Consider the following 21741-nt stretch of genomic DNA (forward strand, 5'->3'; position numbering starts at 1 on the left):
TACCATCACCAAATCCCCCACCATCAACATCCTGGGGGTCACCATTGACCAGAAACTTAACTGGACCAGCTACAAGAGCAGGTCAGAGGCTGGGTATTTTGTAGTGAGTGACTCACCTCCTGACTCCCCAAAGCCTTTCCACCATCGACAAGGCACAAGTCAGGAGCGTGATGGAATACTCTCCCCTTGCCTGGATGAGTGCAGCTCAAGAAGCTCGACACCATCCAGGACAAAGCAGCCTGTTTGATTGGCACCCCATCCACCACTCTAAACATTCACTCCCTCCACTATCGGCGCACTGTGGCTGCAGTGTGTACCATCTACAAGATGCACTGCAGTAACTTGCCAAGGCTTCTTTGACTGCACCTCCCAAATCCATGATCTCTAACACCTAGAAAGACACGGGCAGCAGGCGCATGGGAACAACACCACCTCCATGTTCCCCTCCAATTCACACAACATCCTGATTTGAAAATAAAACGCCGTTCCTTCATCGTCAATGGGTCAAAATCCTGGAACCCCCTTCCTAACAGCACTGTGGGAGAACCTTCACCACACGGACTGCAGCGGTTCAAGAAGGCGGCTCACCACCACCTTCTCAAGGGCAATTAGGGATGGGCAATAAATGCTGGCCTTGCCAGCGACGCCCACATCCCATGAACTAATAAAAAAAATCTGCTGCTTGAATTTCCAACACCCAAAATCTGTGGAACTCCCTACCGCCATCTGTTCTTCCCTTTCTCATACTTGATTTTTCTTGTCTTCTCATCTACATTTTTAAACCTTGGTAGTGTCCTGCACGAAGTTGGTCAATAAAAAGCCTGTAATGTTCACTCACCTTAAAATGTGGGCAACAACAGCTGGCCCATACCAATCCCCAGCTCGCTTGCCAGAGTTTTCTCCCAGCTCTATTAGTTTGTGCATTCCAAATGTAGCTGCTGGATTGTCTGCTAACCAAGAGATTATTTTCCTATGCAACTTCTCATCCTCACTTGTGCTGACAGGATTTAACTTTAGAGTTTGTGTCCTGTTTCTTGATGAGTCCAGCTGTTCACTGATGTCCTGTGGTGGTCTTTCTAAAGGTGGCAGGAAGGTAAAACCTGCATTACTATCAGACACCGTTGATGGCTTGGATTTGAATAGCTCAGATTGCAAGGTAACCATTTGTAGTGCATCCGCCCAGACCCAGTCTGCAAAGGAATACAACCCATCAATTAGACTTTGGAAAAAGAACATTCACAGAGATTTTCCTAATGGCACAGCAGACAGACACTTTACTGATGTAGCAGTGAGCCATACAGACTACAAGTGCCCCATGGCCACCATGTTCTGAGTTGGTTAATCTTATCCAGGGCTGCATTAGAGGCATCTCAATTAGTCTGTGTCCCTGGACTAGGGAGGGAAAAGTCAGCCAGGATTCCCCAGTCCTCACCACTATCCGATGACTCCTGCTAAGCACAAGAGTGGGATTAGCATTGGGAGAGGTAGTGGACTAAGTCATCTGCCTGACCTCTCAGCCAGGAAATAGAATGGTGCCAGTGGAGAGCTACAAAAAGGAGAAAATATTAAAGATTATGCATACTCACTTACAATATATTTTACTGCAGCTATTGTTTAAAGGCTAAATCAGTACTCAAAGGGTTAAGGCTCTTTGTTGCAGAAATATATCAATGGTACCCGACTTCCCTGCCTCTTCCATTGAATTTTCTCTCCGGTCCCCTCCACTTACTTCTCCTGTCCTGAAAGCTTTTTTTCTTCCTGGGACATGGTTCCACAAATGCCTGGTTCCTTCTGGTACATCACCCATGCAGCCATTCTTCACAGCAGAGCCCCATCCTGTCTTTACCTGGTGTCGTATACACATGCACTTCCAGTAGGGGTCACCCGGTAGTGATTAGCAATTGATTTTTCCTCTCCATAGTCAATTGTTGTAACCCCATCACTACTCCAGCTCAGATCAGCTAACGCAGCACAGAGCAGCGATCAAACCAGGGATCTTTCTGATGTGTAGGGATCATTGAATTCAGCCACTCAGCATTTTAACACATTATTAAATTAGCATTGTAAAATCTGCTACAGGTTTGCATCAAAGCAAAACAAACTCACCTCGACCAAGAAAATGGAGCAGAAGGCTTTGGGCTAACAACATTTGACCGGACCTCAGTGTGCAGCCCCAGCCACAGTCTGTCGTAAGTGTGCACCCTTTTAATTGTGGGAACTCACGGCGGTACGTTAGCCAGATCCTAGTGATGAAGTCCTTACGGAATTGATTCACATTAGATGAAACAATTTCCGTGCTCGCAGCTGCATCTGTGCATCCTGATGCACTCTCATCCATTCCTGGAAAAAGCAAACAGCAAAACATTTTTTAACAATTCAGTCCCTGAAGCGTTAAGTTATAAACTGACAGCCACAGAAAAGGCAGTTTTGTTCTGTCTGTGAAAGAGAGCAGGCAAGGGTTGAATTGGGGACAATGAGGATAGATGAACATTTTGGAGATTTGCTTAATTATCTTTGGGGATCAGGAAGTATTTATGCAAAACTTTCCCTCAATTGGCCAAATGGGTCAGGGAGAGTCTATGATAGGCCATATTGTTCATGGTCTGTGAAAGGAGTGAGGTTGATGAGCTGAACTACATGTTCTCATTCCATGATGATTGAACTACAATTGACTGAAAACTACTTGATCAGCAAAACATGAAAAGAAAATCTCTGAACATAGATGTAGCATATTACATATAACACAACGATAAAATCTGGAACACCCTACTTCCCTGCCTCTTCCATCACATTTTCTCTCCAGTTCCTTCCTCTTACATCTCCTGTCCTGAAGGCTTTGATTTATCCCACATATGGCGCTCCCTGTAGTACATCGCCCAAGCCGCTCCAGTAACACCATTGATGTGCAGGAGCCACCAGCATCCTGGAGCAGCTACATTCTTCAGTCAGAAGCCACAACTTCAGATTTTCCCAGGAGTCGATCGGCAGCCACCCAACTCCAGGAAAACCCCCTATGCTGGACTCTGTGGCATATTCTCCTGTTGTCGGGAGGCTCTGGAATAAGTCTGAAGATGCAGCCGCCGTTGCAATTAATGGACCTGCCACAGGACACAGATGACTGCTGTCTATCACTGGCACCACTGAAGCAACTTGAATGCGAGCAAGTTTTTCCCTCTTGTTTAGGCAGAAATGTGACTTTTTAAAAAAAATTAGAAAATAATATTATATATTTTTCATAGGCAAACATTGGGGGCATACTTCAAACAAAAAAGTGCTCCTTGAGACTTTCCTTCCCCTTTAACAACAGAAAGTACTTGCATTTATTCAGCACCTTCCGTGTGCTCAGGACATCGCAAAGTGCTTTACAACCAAAGAATTACTTTTGAAGAGTGGTCACTGCTGTAATTTAGGGAAACATGGCAGCCAATTTGTGCACAACAAGGTCTCAAACAGCATTGAGATAAATGACTAGTTCATTTGTTTTTGGCAGATGGGGCTTCAGCTTAATGTCTCATCTGAAATGTGGCACCTCCAATAATGCACCATTCCTTCAGTACTGCACTCAATCTTTCAATGGGGTGGTGGAACAGAGAGATTAAATCTGTATTAATATTGGGGCCTTCTTTAATCTGCTCTTCATAAAAAATGTTTTTTAATTGAAGAACAAGACATTAATTGGAAGCAGGAATCATTTTGGTGCTAATGGAAGATGAAACTTAGAACTGAAACAACATAATATCAAATTCTATGTATAGACATTAATCTGACCATTAAACTCCTTGTTCACAACTCTGAAATGTCCTCATCTAGATTGGAGACATGCTGAGGAATTATATTTAATGCAAGTTTCTTTTCTTTTATAAAGTTAAATGCATGAGAAATTAATTCCTTAATATTTTAATTATTGATAACTAATATATTACAAAAAAGAATAAATTAATCAGTCATTTAAAAAAATTAGTCTTAACATTATCTCAGTGACGCTGATCTGTGGATCTCCTGATCATCTTGTTGTTTTGAGTCTTGTGACTCCCTGTGAATAACTCCTGCCTTCTATTATTGTTAATGATCTGGATGTAGGCATTGGGGGAATGGTCCAAAAGCTTGAGGATGACACAAAGATATGTGCTGGAGTTAATACCTTACATGAGAAAATAACCTGCAGGCGAATTTAGACACGTTGGGGGAATGGGCCCTTTTCACATATTTTTCAAAACAGACAGGTTCAAGGGCATTTATTAATCAGGACAGGCTTGGTGAACTAGGGCTTTTTATCCTGGAAAAGTGTAGGCTTCAAGAAGTTATGATTATGGTCTTTAAAATAATGAAAGGGATTAGATTCTGACCAAGTGGATAGGTTACTTGAACTAGATAAACAGGGCACCACTAGGGTGCATCAGTAAAAGTTGCAACGACAGAATCAGGATAGGTATTAAGAAATACTTATTTTCATAGAGAGTCGCCACCTCTGGAATTGGGTGCCAGTGCATGCGGTGAGTGCGGATTTGCTGCAGGCCTTCAAAAGGGAGCTGGACAAGCAAACTGAAGACATTTTGAGTTATGGAAGGTAGGTGGGTTAAAAGGACTGGTATCAGTCACTGTGGTCTCCTGAAGCTTGTTTGATTGCATTCGGAGGTCAAGGAGAAATTTTCCATTTTTTTTCTAAATTGACCGAAGATTTTTTGTCTGTCCTAGGAGACTGTGTGATTGCAGGGGCAGGATGATTTATGGAACATGTAGGTTGTGCCATGTTGGGATGGAACAGGCTTGGTGGACCAGTTTGTCTTATCCTGTCCTTTTTTTATTTGTTTGTATTGTTGAGGGGTAATTTTATCACAGCATTTGCCAGGCTGTTGTGTTATACAGATCAGCCATGATCTAATTGAATGACAGAACAGGCTCAAGGGGCTGAATGACCTACTTCTGTTCCTATGTTCCTAAGTTACTCCTCTTCTGAAGATGCTGATTTATGCTGTGGCACACTTCCAAAGACCAACTGATCAATCCAAGTGGCCATGTTTCTTGCGCAAGCCCACAGTGTTAGCTGGTTATTTTATCTTGGGAGGAATCAATGAAATTGAGACAGTCTCTACTCCACGGCACAAAAATGTCCACAATTTAAAACAAAATGGCAATTACATTCCAATCACCTTAAATCAATAACTTAAACTACATAAATTAGTCAATAAAACTAAGAATAGCGAGAGATTAAAAACACTAATAAAGTCAATAAATAAATTCCGGTTCAATGAGTGATGGCAGGTCAGGTGGTGTGTCGTAACTGCAGCATATGGGAGTTGGTGGAGATCAGCGAGATCCCGGGCGACCACATCTGTAGTAAGTGTCTGCATCTGAGGAACTTCAGCTCAGAGCTGCTTAGCTGGAGTCCGAGCTGCAGACGTTACGATGCATCTGGGAGGAGGAGACTTACCCGGACACTTTGATCCAGGAGGCAGTCACACCCCTTAGATTAGGTAATAGTTTAGATTTGTTCAGTGGTCAGGGACGGAAGGGTGTGACTGCGAGTCAGGTAGGTACGGGGACCCAGGATCTAGTGATGGAGGAGCCTCAGCCCTTGACCTTGTCCAACAGGTATGAGGTACTTGCTACCGATATGGATGAGAGCAAAGACTGCAGGGAAGATGGGCAAACTGACCACGACACTGTGGTGCAGGGGGGAGTAAAAAGGAATGTGGTAGTGGTAGGGGATAGTATAGTCAGGAGAATAGACACTGTTCTCTGCAGCCGCGACCAAGAGTCCCGACATCTCCTCTCAGCTGGAAAAGAACTTGTAGCATGAGGGGGAGGATCCAGTTGTTGTGGTCCACATAGGAACCAATGGCATAGATAGAACGAAGAATGGGGTTCTGCTGAGACGGTTTGAGGAGCTAGGGTCTAAATTAATAAGCAGAACCTCAAAGGCAATAATCTCTGAATTACTACCCGAGCTACGTGTAAATTAGCATAGGGACAAACAGATCAGAGAGCTAAATACATGGCTCAAAGAGTGGTGTGGGAGACAGGGGTTTCGATTCATGGGGCACTGGCACCAATACTGAGGAAAGAGGGAGCTGTTCCATTGGGACAGGCTCCACTTAAGCCAGGCTGGGACCAGCATCCTGGTGAATTGATTAACTAGGGCTGTAGATAGGGCTTTAAACTAAATAAAGTGGGGGGGGAAGGGGTCAGGTGAGGGGAAATTTAGAAACCTAATGAGAAAAGTTAAGGCAACAGAGCAGTGTAGTGATTTGGGTAAAGATAAGCAAAGTGTGGCAGGAAGGGACAGAGAGTTTACTAGCAATAGAGCATCAACAAGTAAGGTAAAAAAAAATGGTAAAAAGTCAAAGTTAAAGACTCTTTATCTGGATGCATGGAGCATTCGTAACAAGATAGATGAATTAGTTGCACAAATAGAGATAAATGGGTTTGATCTAATAGCCATTACAGAGACATGGTTGTAAAGTGACCAAGGTTGGGAACTAAATATTCCAGGGCACACGATGTTTAGAAAAGACAGGCAGAATGCAAAAGGAGGGGATGTAGCTCTAATAATAAAGGGTAACATAAGGACAGTGGTGAGAAAGGATCGTGGCTCGGAAGATCAAGAGTAGAATCAGTATGGGTAGAAACAAGAAATAACAAGGGGCAGAAAACATTGGTGGGAGTAGTTTATAGGCCCCCTAATAGTAGCTATACCATTGGAGAGAGTATTAATCATGAAATAATATGAGCTTGTAACAAAGGTAATGCAGTAATCATGGGGGACTTTGATCTTCATATAGACTGGGCAAATGAAATTAGCAAAGGTAGTTTGGAGCACAAGTTCATGGAATGCATTCTAACGGTTTCCTAGAGCTATGTCAACATCATGGAACCAACCAGGGAACAGGCTATTTTAGATCTTGTATTGTGTAATGAGACAGGGTTAATTAGTAATCTCACAGTAAAGGATCCTCTGGGAAGAGTGATCATAATATGATAGAATTTCACATTCAGTTTGAAAGTGATGTACTTAAGTCCGAAACTAGAGTCTTAAACTTAAATAAAGCCAATTATATAGGTATGAGGGGCGAGTTAGCAAAGTTAGATTGGGAAAATAAATTAAAGGGTATGATGGTTGAAAAGCAATGGTAAACATTTAAAGAAATATTTCAATATTCTCAACAAATATATGTTCCATTGAGAAATAAAAACTCCACAGGAAAAGTGATCAACCCGCGGCTAACTAAAGAAGTTAAGGATAGTAATAGATTAAAAGAAGAGGCCTATAGTGTTGGCAAGAAGAGTAGTCAGCCTGAGGATTGGGAGAATTTCAGAAACCAGCAAAGGACAACCAAAAAATTGATAAAAAGGGAGAAAATTGAACATGAAAGTAAACTAGCAAGAAATATAAAAAGATTGTAAGGGCTTCTACAAGAATGTAAAAAGGAAGTGAGTGGCAAAAGTAAATTTTGGTCTCCTAGGAGACTGAAACAGAAGAAATTATAATGGGGAAATCAGGAAATGGCAGATGCGTTAAACAAATATTTTGAATCTGTCTTCACGGTGGAAGACACAAAAAGCATACCAGAAATAGTGGGGAACCAAGGGGCTAATAAGTGTGAGGAACTTAAAGTAATTATCAGTAGAGAAAAAGTACTTGAGAAACTAATGGGACTAAAATCCGATAAATCCCCTGGACCTGATGGCCTGTATCCTAGGGTTCTAAAAGAGGTGGCTGCAGAGATCGTGGATGCATTGGTAATGATCTTCCAAAATTCCCGAGATCCCAGCGGACTGGAAGATAGCAAATGTAACCCCGCTATTCAAGAAAGGAGGGAGAGAGAAAACAGGGAACTACAGGCCAGTTAGCCTATCAGTTGCCGGGAAAATGCTGGAATCCATTATTAAGGAAGTGGTAACATGGCACTTAGAAAATCATAATATGATTTGGCAGAGTCAACACAGTTTTATGAAAGGGAAATCACATTTGACAAATTTATTAGAGTTTTTTTGAGGATGTAGCTAGCAGCATAGATAAAGGGGAACCAGTGGATGTCGTATATTTGGATTTTCAAAAGGCATTCAATAAGGTGCCACATAAAAGGCTGTTACACAAGATAAGGGCTCATGGGGTTGGAGGTAACATATTAGCAAGGATAGAGGATTGGTTAAAGGACAGAAAATAGAGAGTAGGGATAAACAGGTCATTTTCAGGTTGGCAGGCTGTAACTAGTGAGGTACCGCAAGGATCAGTGCTTGGGCCTCAGCTATTTACAATCTATATTAATGACTTGAATGGGCCTATACTCTCTGGAGTTTAGAAGAATGAAAGGGAATCTCATTGAAACATATAAGATTCTGAGGGGCCTTGACAGGGGAGAGGCCGAGAGGTTGTTTCCCCTGGCTGGAGAGTCTAGAACTAGAGGACATAGTCGCAGCATATGGGGTCGGCCATTTAAGACTGAGATGAGGAGACATTTCTTCACTCAGAGGGTTGTGAATCTTTGGAATTCTCTACACCAGAGGGCTGTGGATGCTGAGTCGTTGAGTATATTCACGGCTGAGATAGATAGATTTTTGGACTCTAGGGGAATCAAGAGATATGGGGATCGGGCAGGAAAGTGGAGTTGAGGTTGAAGATCAACCATGATCTAATTGAATGGCGGAGCACATTCGAGGGACCGTATGGCCTACTCCTGCTCCTATTTCTTATGTTCTTAAAAAGACACAAGGATGGCTAGTATTGGAAATAGTGCTTTTTTCAAATGGGGGTTAAGCTACATTTTTGGTGCATCTAACCTGTGCTGTACCTGACTTGGGAATACTTAATGTAACAACATCAAGGGAATTTTAATCTATATTAAATCCATGCTTTTATTTAACCTGGGAATGCTTGATGTTGATTCTGAGTGCGACTCCGTGTGACTCGTGTAAACTAGACTAAAACTCTGCCATGTGCCTGGGCTAAGGGGGAGGGGTGCTGGGCTCGACGGTGATGTCCCCAACAGTTGAACAGCCTGCCAACACTCACTCTCTAGGCTGATAATGAAGAATGTTCATTTGAGTAAGTTATGGAGGGCTGTTTGCAACGGTGGAACGGTATCTTAACATAAGTCAGTGTTTCCAGGAAAGTGGAGGGGAAGAAAAGCAGGGGGGAGAAAAATTGCTGGTCTAAATAACTACAAAAATCCCTCAGATTTTCTGAATCACTGACTTTTGTCCCTCTCATTTTACTGGCTGAGATTGTCCTGTTTTCCTAACCTCTCTAGGTTTTTTCAGCATTTAGCAAACCATCTTTTTGTTTCTAAAACACCCAATTTTTTTAAACTCCTCTACACCCACAAAAAGTCTCCATTTTTTTGTAAATTATTGATGCGAACAATGCCTTATTTTTGTTATAGTGGATATAAAATGTCATAATGTGATATTGAGTACCAGCCACTGGGTAGTGCTGTGAAGAACTGCTGCACACAGCTGCTTGATTTCCTGCAACGCCACTCAGTGGCTAGAATTGGGTACTACAACAATATAACATTTCAATCTAAACGTTTGGTGCAGTGACATCAAGTGATAAGAATAAGACACTGCACTATTAAAAAAAATGCCATCTCTGGCTTTGAATGAGAAATTTCTGATGGTCTGTACCACGAGCAGTAACTCCCAGACCAATGGAATTTTTCACCCCTAAATCTGCTACAGTAAACGTTGAAACCCTTTTACCACAGCAACGTTATAGTAACATATTTCAGGCGTGAAAAGAACATATACTTTTCCCATCCAATTATCCCCTTTCTTTCCTATGAGATATCTCCATGTATCATTTATAAAAATGTAACGCCCATAACCATATCACTACATCAGAAGTTACAGTAAAAAGAGTCAAAGTGAAATTTCTGATAAGAGTCCTCATTCCAAAAACAGCCTTTAATTCTTTACATCTTCACATTGTGAATCAGATCAAAGTGTTTCATTTATATGTTTTGGCAAAATGAACAGATACTCTTCAAATACTTTCATCCAGCTGAGCTAAAATAATGATTTTCTGAAGAAGAGATACAAAGCCAAACAGTACTTGGAATCAGTGATTACAGTGGATCAACATCCTCTGGGCTACACAATACAAATTCAGTACGCAATACTTTCACAAGTGGGTAACAATTTCACAAAGCACTGTAAGCAATTTGAGATGTTGCAATTTGTTTTTCAAATTTCTTTTGGAGTAGAATCAAACAAAGTCAAATTTGAGTGTTCTATGTACTCCTAGGCTTTCCCCAGGCAGAAGTTTCAAAGCACAAAACAGGACCGACCAAGAGACATCAATAATTGCCCTGATGTTTCCCTGTATAACATTTGGAAGTTTTGAACTGAACCACTGGCTCATACCCCTCTCCTCCTGCCTTTGATATAATTCACTTCATGTCAGCTTGGCTCAGTGGATGACACACTCACCTCTGAATCAAAAGGTTGTGGGGTCAAGCCCCACTCCTGGAACTAAGCACATAATTTTTGTTGACACTCCAGTGCAGTACTAAGATAATGCTATATTGTTGGAGGTGCTATCCTTCAGATGAGAACTTGAACCTGTTCTAGTAGACATTAAAGATTCCAATGGCACTATTCAAAGAAGAGCAAGGAATTTTTCCAGTTCCAGGCCAACATTTCTAACCTCAACCAATACCATAAAAAACAGATTAACTGATCATTTACTTTATCTTGCTTTGCCTACATAGCAATAGTCATTGCAATACAAAGTAATTCATTGTATAGTCAAGTGCTTTGAGGTGTCTCGGAGAGATGTGATAAGTTATATAAATAAAAGTTTTTTTTAAATGTATTACTGCCTGGTCTCCTGTGGCGTTGCTCAGGGCAAATCAAATGTTACACTGTTGTATAAGCTGTTGTATAAGCACAGAAGTACTGTACCGTTCAACACACAATGTGTTAGTCTACTGTTAAAGTGCAACTCTGTTTAACCAGACCTCCCTCTTTAAGGCCACAACGTCTAATTACTATATCATCCTAGGCACAATTAGAGGTCAGAAGAAACCAGCAAATGAGCAACTTTCTTTTTAAAATGTGACTCCTGAAGTCAATTGGAGGGTATTTTCTTCTGTTGAGGAAGTTTCTTTGTACTTTATGACCCAGCTATTACTACCAAGAGTGCATTAAATAAGCCCTCGTTATAGCATGGAAGACTGCAGTGGTACTCCAACATGCTGCACCACCTTTGTACATATTATATGGAATCACCTTCACCAGAGAGGAAGAATAATCAGAATGACCAGCCGTATTACCTTCATCAGTCAAACATCATGACAACTTTCCTGCATCTCTGTGACATGATCCAACTTGAAATGCCTCATCCATTTGTTCAACAAAAATGAAAGAATCAAGATAAAGCTCCTGTTACTCTGTCCTACCAATGTCCCTCAAACTCAACTGTACAATTGTGACATTTTTCCATTTCCCCAGCATCTCTGAGGGAGACGGCCAGTTTAGAGTCAACTGGTGCTGAACAGTGGGCAATTTTGTTCTACAGACCTGCATGGATTGCTGACACCCAAACTCATTTCACATACAACCTTAACAGCCAGAAGAGAGATTGGTCATTCATCCCATCAGTGGTAAAAAAAGAAAAAATATGAATACTTTAAATATAAATAAAAACAGAAAATGCTCAGGAATTCAGTCAACACCGAAAAGAAAAAGACAGATCAATATTTCAGGTGGGGCGTAGTTCTCAGGAAGGTCTCTGCCGATAATGCCATCTTTCTCTTTTAGAGGCTGATCAACCTGCTATGCATTTCCAGTATTGTCTGTTTTTATTTCAGCCCATCATATTCAAATCTAGTCCCAGAAGTGAAAGAACAGTGTGTAACCCACTGCAACGTTAAGCACACCCCCCACCCCCGCACCAATCATGAATTATAAACTAAAACAGTAAAGCATTTAAGAAAATCAAAAGCAAGTATTTGTACTTACCCTCTGACTTGAAATGATAGCATTTTCCCAGCAAAAAGACGGGCGAGTTTCTGCTAAAATTTGTTTTGGTTCTCACAACCCAGCCTGAAAGGATAGAAGACAGAGGAGAGTATTATTAGCTAGCAACACTACAAAGCACTTCATGGGACATTTCTCATTATTTCCAGAGTGACCCAGAAAGCTTCACTGACAAACAAAATACAGAAGCCCATTGTTTTAACTTTCTTTTTAAAAAAAAACTGCCATTGGCAAAAAGCTGCATAGTTGGCATCTAAAGAAACTAGATTTCATTAAAGTACTCAATGGGGGAGGGAGAACTGACTTTGCCGCTGAGATGGGAGAAGATATATAGGTCATTTATCGTGTTGGCACTGCCAACATTTTCACGATGTGATTAAAGTGAATTTTAGTTGTAGGACAGCGCACTGATCTGAATTGCACACTGAAAACAGTGCATTTGCCAAGCAAATAAAAAAGTATTTGCCCATTAACTCTGATGGCTCAGTTAATAATTGCACTACCTATCATAGAATTGAGTTGCACAAGACCAGGTTCTATCCCTGTTCTGTGTCGAGTTAGTTGATCCAGCCGGGGCGACAGTGGTACTAAATTTGGTCCTAGAATCTGGGTTGGAGAAGTGAAAAAAAAAAATCAGAGTTCCCATCACTGGTGCTGCCCAAGATTGCTGCTGGAAAGCGTGTGTGTGTGGAAGTCAGGTGAGGGTAGGATCAGGCTCAGCTATGAGAACCATCTTGGTTGAATATCCTACTCAGAATGTTTACTGAAACTTTGTTTTATCGAGTGTGCCAGTCAGAAACTTATATACACTCTTTATGATTTAAAAGATTGACATATAGCTCATGTGTAATGACATCTAAAAAAAGTGATAACATTTAAAATCATATTTTTTCAAACCTATTTATTTCACACACAAATCTGAAATACCGCACACTTTATAAAACTCTTATCATGATGAATAAGGTCCTTTGTCAAGAAGGGTTACAGAACAAATTTAGCAGCTATAGCATTTTATTTCATTCCAAAACACTTTTCATAATAATTTGAATTTCAGAGAAAAACAAACTTTACTTTTTTATACCACAGCATCGTGAAGAAAAAGAACTTGCGTTTATATAGCGCTAGGATATCCCGAAGCGATTAGTGTCACTTTGTAGCCAAATATGGCACTGATTTGTGTATAGCAAGATTCCACAAACAGCAACGAAACAAATGACTAGTTAATCTGTTTTGGTGGTGTGGATTGAGGGAAGAATGTTGGCCAGATCACTGAAAGAACGCCTCTGCTTTTTTTCCCCGAATAGTCCCATGGGTTCTCTTTATATCCACTCGAAGAGGCAATCAAAGCCTCCATTTAATGATTGTAAACAATTTTACAACACCAAGTTATAGTCCAACAAATTTATTTTAAATTCCACAAGCTTTCGGAGGCTTCCTCCTTCGTCGGGTGAACGGTGTGGAAATGAGATTTTCGAATCCTTCGCATTTTAAAATCACAGAACAATGCCTGGTGATTACTGCCCGTTGCCAAGGCAATCACAGTGAGCAGACAGAAAGGTGTCACCTAAAAAGGCCACCGAATATACAAACCCCCAAAAAGAGAGAGAAGGAAGACAGTCAATGACCCGTTATATTAAAAACAGATAACATTTGTTCGCTGGTGGGGTTACGTGTAGTGTGACATGAACCCAAGATCCCGGTTGAGGCCGTCCTCATGGGTGCAGAACTTGGCTATCAATTTCTGCTCAACGATTTTGCGTTGTCCATTTAATGACTCATCCAAAAGAGAGCACCTCCAACAATGTAGCACTCCCGCAGTACAGAACTGCAAGAACAGGCTAGATGATGTGCTCATGTGCTGAAGCGGGGCTTAAGCCCATAACTTTCTGCCACAGTCAAGAGTACTACCATTGAGTCGACACTATATGGCAGCGAAATCTGTAACATTAGTTTCCCTTCAGTCACCCACACAGTCTTAAATACTGCTGCCTTTATTTAGTTTTTCCTCACTTCTTTTATCCTTTCTACTCCTGAAGGTGTTGGGTTATGCTGGATCCAGTTCCATTAGTGCCAGTCACCCTCCAGTACCGCTTCCAGTGGCCATTCTTCACCTGGGAGACCAGACTGTGAACGCTGATGGCTTATTCAATCATGGGGAACATCACAGCCAAGCTCAATCATTTCCTCACCTGACATCCACAAACATAATTTCCAACAGCAGTCACTGTAGTTTTTAACATTCATCCGAAATTTAACAGCCTTTTGTTAACCTGATGTGTACACTTACTCTTGTCACTCTAAACATGTACAAACAGCACCTACTGTACTTCACATTGTGCCACGCTGACATAAACTTCGCCTTCAGTTTATCCACTTCATCAGGTTCGCTATCTTCCATTTTCAACCGATAGCAGATATTGCCATCCCAGCTTCCCTTGTTTTGATGCTCTATTCCAGAACAGGGAAGACTTCAAAACACGAGGCAGATAACTCACTGAGAGATGAAAGAGCAAAGTATTAGTTTTGTAATATTTAAACTGATAGGACTCTCCTTCAATTCAAAAAGCAAGTCTTGCTCCAATGGTTCAATGAGTAAATGCGCTGTCCAGTGTGAAACTGCGCTGCTAAGACCAGAATGTCAACCCTCTGCGCACACCCCCACCTCCCCCACACACGCATTTGGAGCAACCCCAGGGACAAACCATTTTGTTAAAAAATTTCCAACTCAAACATCATACCCCTGTAACAAACACTACTGCAGAAATAAAGCTTTCGAAATGCTGAGTTAGATGCTGAGAGATTGTTTCCCCTGGCTAGAGAGTCTAGAACTAGGGGGCATAGTCACAGGATAAAGTGTCGGCTATTTAAGACTGAGATGAGGAGGAATTTCTTCACCCAGAGAGTTGTGAATCTTTGGATGCTGAGTCATTGCATATATTCAAGGCTGAGATGGATATACTTTTGGACTCTAGAGGAATCAAGAGATATGGGGATCGGGCAAGAAAGTGGAGCTGAGGATGAAGATCAGCCATGATCTGATTGAATGGTGGAGCAGGCTCAAGGGGCCGTATGGCCTACTCCTGCTCCTATTTCTTATGTTCTTAAATGTCAGAAATGGCTTTAAGACTACAATATTAACTGTAAACAATTAACTAGACATTTCACAAACTCAATTTTAGATGGAGAAAAAATATTTTGAACACTTTGCTCAGTCTTTTCTTTCCCCATTCCCTCCATTATTTTATCTTTAAATTTACTTTATTTCTAACATTTTAACTATTCTCTAACACTTAAAACAACTATAGTTTTAAAAACGTACCTGTTTTTCTCTGTCATGCTGACATTTTTGTTAGTGGAATAAACACCCAGAAATATGTTTTTTTAATTCATTCCCGGGATGAGGGCATAGCTGGCAAGGCCAGCATTTATTGCCCATCTCTAGGGCCTCTAATTAGCTGAGAAATGGCTCCAAAGGCTGTTTCATTCAGCCTAATCAAGGTCAGAAGTGATCTTAATGATTGTATTCACTTACAAGTGAAATACAGAAAAGTTACCACTGGACGAGTTATTTCATCAGCAGTGCCAGCACCCTGATCACAACCAGGAAAGAAAACTCATCCACCGTGTAAACACGCATTTCATTCTGAAGTTAACCTTAAACAGAAATGTAGAGCGAAGAGGGGACAGACAAGAATTTAAAAGCGTAACAAAAGAATTTGAGCTAAACCAAAAGTAACTAAATGAAATCATACAGTGGGGGTCACACATTAGATCTGTAGGGAGGATCCTTCGGAAGGCAGATTAATTATAAAAATTATTTCAGCAATTGGTTGAGCAATGAGGTGTAGTGAAAGAGTTAAGTCTAGGAGTGTAGTTATATTTAGTTAGTGCGGATAAAATTCCAGCGCAAGATTGAAGGAGGACACCAGACTTATATTTAGGGCTCTGTCATGCTCTTTAATTAGAATTACATCTACTCCTGGTGTCTATATATTTTTCAATTTTTCTCAAATCAATATTTAGATGAATGAGAGTGAAAGAAAATATGAAATACTCTTTTTATATTTCTTTCCCCAATTTTCCTCACCCCCACTTCTGATAGTGCCAGCCTTAGCTCAGTGGTAGCACTCTCACCTCTGAGTCAGAAGGTCATGAGTTCAAGCCCCAGTCCAGAGATTTGAGCACATAATCCAGGCTAACACTCCAGTGCAGTACTGACGGAAAGCTGCACTGTCGAAGGTGCTGTTTTTCAGATAAGACGTTAAACCAGGGCTCTGTAAGGTAACCGTAAAAGATCTCACGGCCTGATTTCAAAGAAGAGCCTGCCATCATCTGGCATCTCACCCAAGTAAGTGTCAGCATGGGATCCGACTATGTGGCATCATAATCAAGCCCAATTCTGTCTTCACTCAGCCGCCTCCACACATGGACACTTTCCATCAGAGTGACAACCCTGGATGATTTTTCCATCCCTTGCGCTGGGAACACGGAGGCCAATTGCAGCACTCCAGCTCACCATTCAACTGAGATTAATTAACACCAGTAACCACTGTTTGAACCGGAGTCTTCCTGGTCTCACCTGTTCCACTGTCTCATGTGGTTCGGTGTCAAATTTTATCTGATAACGCTCATGTGAAGCGCCTTGGGATGTTTTACTATGTTAAAAGCGCTATAAAAATGCAAGTTGTTGTCGTTATCTGTGCGGCTCAGTACCACACTACATGGAAATATTCAACTGATACATCAATCGAGCACTTTAGCTGCGGACTTTATTTGAGGAGTATGTTAACCTGTTGGTTCCAATTCCTTCGCATTTTCTGTCCTACTTGGGTCTTGCCAGGACACATGGGTCTTTTGTTCACCTATTCCCAAGTCTTGGGATTATCACTATAAAGGTGCTTGTCACTCCTAGCTCAGCTATAGCACAGGTTAGATGTAAAGAAAAGCCCTCTCCCTCTATAGGTCCTAAAATTGTAATTACTTCACCTCTGAAGAGTATGCCCAATTGCATATTTTCCATTTCCTAAATCACCCATTCTGTAGCCTTTTTGAGTAAGATTGCCAACTTATAGCTAATTAGTGATAGTTTTGTGGGTTCTTGTCCAACTGGAACTGGGATGACTGCCTAAACTGACTTCAAATCAGACCCTTACAATTAACGACAGAGATATTTTCATCCCACCAACCTGGGCTGGATTGAAACCTAGATCTCAGGTCTGAAAAGACAGTAACTAAGCTTATATACTCTGCCAATCGGTTCTTCTTTACTGCTTACGTATTAAAAGTGAAAATCATGGTCACTTTGAGGTGGGTAAACAGTTAAAAGAGTCATTTTCCTTATGATGACATTGTGTGCAAGCAACAAGATATTTATCATGTGTTTTGATATCAAGGCATGTTTTTTTGGTCAGCTGGTTGTCTGACACAAAAAGAAATCCATCACGTTTAAAAGTTTCCAATCTACTAATCCAGGCTACTGGGATCTAGAATGATCAGCAGTACTCTTTTAACCAGCTAAACCCATGCAGTTTACCAGCACAGATCACTAGTTTCCTACTTCTTGTCCAGCTATTACCACTCTACCTGTTAGAACATTGGCTTACAGGGTTGCCTGGAAACAAATGGAGAGGATCAGGCCCCAGTAACAACTCTTTCAAGGTACCATTATTGAGCTAGACTGATTGATCAATTATCATCAATGGCCTGGAATACTGCAGACCTGCATTGAAATCATGATTCATGGCACCATCTCCCACTCTAACTCACTCTTTCCCAGGATTTCAAAAACATAGAACTTGCCTCCCTCCTACAATCTAGAGGTTTTAAATCACAAGTTTGGCATAATCTAACCTCTACATCTGGATTTATCCTGTCTTCTTTACTACTCATTTCAACCTTGGTGGTGTCCTGCACTTTGGGTTTAGCCCTTCACCTAGGTTTCTCAACGAATAAAATGGAAAAAAATTACCCAACAACTTTACAGGAGCAACACAATGCCTTTTTAAAAACTTGAGCCTTATCCCACAAGTGAACTGAATAATATTAATTTTAAAATGGGAGGAACTATAACTGGCAAAAAAACTGCTGATAATATCAAACAAAAGAACTGGATTTTTTTTTTCTGATGGGATTAGTCAATTGACCCCTGCTCAGCTCCTCCCCAGAAACATTAAGAGTATCTTAATTAAATCAGTGCCATTTATAGTGCTAAATATCAAACATGTTCCTATGTTACTGCGGCTACAAGTTTCTTGATGCTGTATAACTAATGCTGTCTCTAGGATTTCAGGATAGTGTAACGGTGGGCATTTGAATTTTTTCTGCTTATGTCCACTTGAACTGTGGGGGGAAACGTTTACAGCTTTTTGTCCTTACAGACTTGACTTGTGCCCTGAGTAAGCTATATCTCACTAGAGTGAACTACTGGTGCTTTTTTTTTAAAAAAAGATCTGCCATCAGTGGCAGTAGTGACAATTTGAAATGAATTCAAAGTATCACACAAAAAGCAGATTGGCTTAAGCATTACTTTCTGTTTTGCTCTAATGTATTGGTAACACATGTTAAATAAGCTTAATGAGAATATTATTCAAGCTCCTATGTACTGCCAGCTTTATTCCTTTTTTATCTTTATATCTCCTGCACTCATGTCAGGAATACAGTAACAAAAGTCACCACTTTTTCAAATAATATGATTATAAATATTAGTTTTTTTTAAATAACAAAAAACTGGCAGTGACTTTATTTGTTTTTTGATGTTCATGCATGGTCAGAAATACATCATAACCATTTGACAGAATTACTGCCACCTACTTAATCCCTGTCTCATTATTTAGCCATCTTTTTTTTTTCCTGAGAGCAGAGCTTAAAAGGAAAGTGCAGGAAATTATTACTTTCCAACATAAACATCCCTTTTTTGTCTTGGAGTCTTTTTAAAAAAAATCACTTAAGCTCCATGCCAAACGAGCTAAATCACACTAAAAATGCTTCTGATCGACTCATAACCAGCACTCCGACTTTGTGCTTTAGAGTTTTTGTCCAACAAGACTATTTTATCATTTACTTTATTTGAATTGTTAAGACTAATGGAAGTAATAATGTTTCTATTTGAACCTTATGAAATCTGTAAAAAAAAAAACAGATCTTTTGATGAAGCTTTGTTTGGTTTGGCAAGCCCATATCAAAATACTCCCCAAAAGAAATCCTGCCTATGCCACTGCATCTATGTTTTTGGTGATATTTGTTGAGGGTGGATGCCAGAACCCCCTGCTTTTTTTCAAAATCACAACCTTCATAATATTTTTTAATGTAAGAATCACCTCCTTAAGCACAAAGCCCAAGAGCTGGTTACGTGTCATTAGTCTATCAATAACTTTGCTACTAATCACTGCCATATCCCAGTGAATATTTAGAAGTGCAAGTCCAACTAATCAGTTTTCACTGGTTGAATTACAAAACTGATCAGCTCTGGAAGAACATCTGTTGTTTCTGTGTTATTTCACGTGATCTAAGGCATGGGATCTTTTGCCATTCACTGAATAGACAGACGGGGGCTCAGTTTAATGTTTTATCTGAGGTGCAGTACCTCTTATGCTACCTCAGTGCTGCACTGGAATGTTAGCCAGGTTTGTGAGTTCAAGTCCTGCTGCAAGGCTGCAACCTTCTGATCTAGAGGCAAGAGTGCTAAAATCAAGCTTATATTTATAACTTTTTATTACAGAAACCAAGATTAACAATAAGGGAACATTTATTTGGGAAAATGCTTATTTCCTACAGCTGCCACTTTTTGTCTGCTCCAAGCCCAGATGGGCTGCAGAAATGTGGTCAGAACAGTTTTTAAAATGCAACAACTGAAAAATGGACTTTTGCTGCCCAGTTTTCAATTATGAAAATTGCCCAGTGGCCACCCCTTGAATATTGGAAATTATTCACAACGGGACATGCGGGTATCTACTTCAAAAGAGCACAATCTCCAAAAACCCATATGCAAAAGGAATTGATATACAATGCGATGTCGACAAACTGACAGTTGCCATTTTATGCCAAGTCTAAAACCAGACTTTAGCAAAATTCCCAGTTACATTCTCTATTTTAATGGAGGCAGCTGGAGATAGGGTAAACACCCATCTGCTTTGGACTGGTTAGTGAGGTTTTTGAGTGGGTTATTTGTAGATTTCTAAAATGTAAACCGGACATCAAAAGCAGAAGTTCATTTTCCACTTACTTCAGTGCCTTGCAATACAGATGATGTGGAGATGCCGGTGATGGACTGGGGTTGACAATTGTAAACAATTTTACAACACCAAGTTATAGTCTAGCAATTTTATTTTAAATTCACAAGCTTTCGGAGATTTTCTCCTTCCTCAGGCAAATGTTTCAAGATCTCGAAACATTTGCCTGAGGAAGGAGAAAATCTCCGAAAGCTTGTGAATTTAAAATAAAATTGCTGGACTATAACTTGGTGTTGTAAAATTGTTTACAATTGCAATACAGAGGCATTCATTATCAATTGTTTTCAATTAATTTGCATCATCAAACATCAGAACTCAAATTGTGATCCCATCACATTCCTTACCCTGACCCCAAACAGTTTTGGACGTGGCAAAGGGACCCAACCACAGTTGGGGATAACATAAAATGCAGCATGGATCACACATGTCTTCTCTGCATCATTCAATGAAAACGCGACTGCAGATCAACAGGAGCTGTTATCTCACCGATGACAAGGCTCTAAAATGGCACCAAGGCTACAAGTAGAAAATAACAGTTTAAAAAAAACTTTTTGGTGTCTAGTTTACCTTTTAGCCAATGTTACCCGGTTTTGTTTGTATGCTAATAAAGCTGAATCAGATCATTTACAAAAATTGCAATAGGGGTGTGAAATAATGCGATGTTAGGGTGACCTGTAATCCTCTGGCTTTGAGTAAATACCTGGCGTAGTTGTGATTTTTGCTTCACTTGTCAATCATACAGAGATACCTGGGACGGAAACAGCTGGCCCGCAGCACACACCTGGATGAACAAAAATAACCGATAAACTGAACACAAGTCACGCGTGCAGACAGCAAACACCACCTGGCGAAACAGACCGGCACACACTTTCCCTGTGCGATTTCCACTTTGTTACATGGCACGCTATATTTGATTAATTTCGAAGTTTGTACGGTATTTACGAGGAACACAGTAGCAACGTCGCTTCCGGGTTCACGCTCCTGCCCTAAGATGGCGCCGCCGAATATCCAGCGGAGGTCCCGGGATATCGCGAGGGCAGGCTGAAGCGCGACGCATGCGCAGCATGGAAACCGCCGATTGCGTCACATGATGCAACAAACCGCGCTTGAAACTTGAGAACGGGGAGGGAGATTGTGCACAGTGTAAATGTGTCATATACTGCATAACAGTGATTGGCAATATAATATAGATTGTGCACAGTGTAAATGTGTCATATACTGCATAACAGTGATTGGCAATATAATATAGATTGTGCACAGTGTAAATGTGTCATATACTGCATAACAGTGATTGGCAATATAATATAGATTGTACACAGTGTAAATGTGTCATATACTGCATAACAGTGATTGGCAATATAATATAGATTGTGCACAGTGTAAATGTGTCATATACTGCATAACAGTGATTGGCAATATAATATAGATTGTACACAGTGTAAATGTGTCATATACTGCATAACAGTGATTGGCAATATAATATAGATTGTGCACAGTGTAAATGTGTCATATACTGCATAACAGTGATTGG

At 40.6% G+C, this 21741-nt stretch overlaps 1 protein-coding gene across 7 annotated transcripts in view; it reads right to left on the reverse strand.

Moving 5' to 3' along the window:
- Nucleotides 1–21212, reverse strand: part of atg4c (autophagy related 4C, cysteine peptidase) — a 58585-nt gene extending 37373 nt beyond the window's left edge. Inside the window, exons 1-6 of one of the 7 annotated variants that reach the window (XM_067990410.1) lie at nucleotides 21153–21212; nucleotides 20911–20991; nucleotides 14305–14476; nucleotides 11965–12048; nucleotides 2107–2340; nucleotides 839–1190 (exon numbers count right to left, since the gene is read on the reverse strand). In XM_067990410.1, the coding sequence (XP_067846511.1) occupies nucleotides 839–1190; nucleotides 2107–2340; nucleotides 11965–12048; nucleotides 14305–14380 (746 nt within the window). In that variant the 5' untranslated portion in view covers nucleotides 14381–14476; nucleotides 20911–20991; nucleotides 21153–21212. Of the gene's footprint in view, nucleotides 1–838; nucleotides 1191–2106; nucleotides 2341–11964; nucleotides 12049–13992; nucleotides 14281–14304; nucleotides 14477–20910 lie in introns of those variants that run through there. The other 6 variants (XR_010963871.1, XM_067990411.1, XM_067990412.1 and 3 more) reach the window with 6 other exon arrangements.
- Nucleotides 21213–21741: the final 529 nt, after the last annotated feature.

The sequence above is a fragment of the Heptranchias perlo genome, chromosome 9, assembly GCF_035084215.1.
Source record: "Heptranchias perlo isolate sHepPer1 chromosome 9, sHepPer1.hap1, whole genome shotgun sequence".
In the NCBI taxonomy this organism is placed as follows: Eukaryota; Metazoa; Chordata; class Chondrichthyes; order Hexanchiformes; family Hexanchidae; genus Heptranchias; species Heptranchias perlo.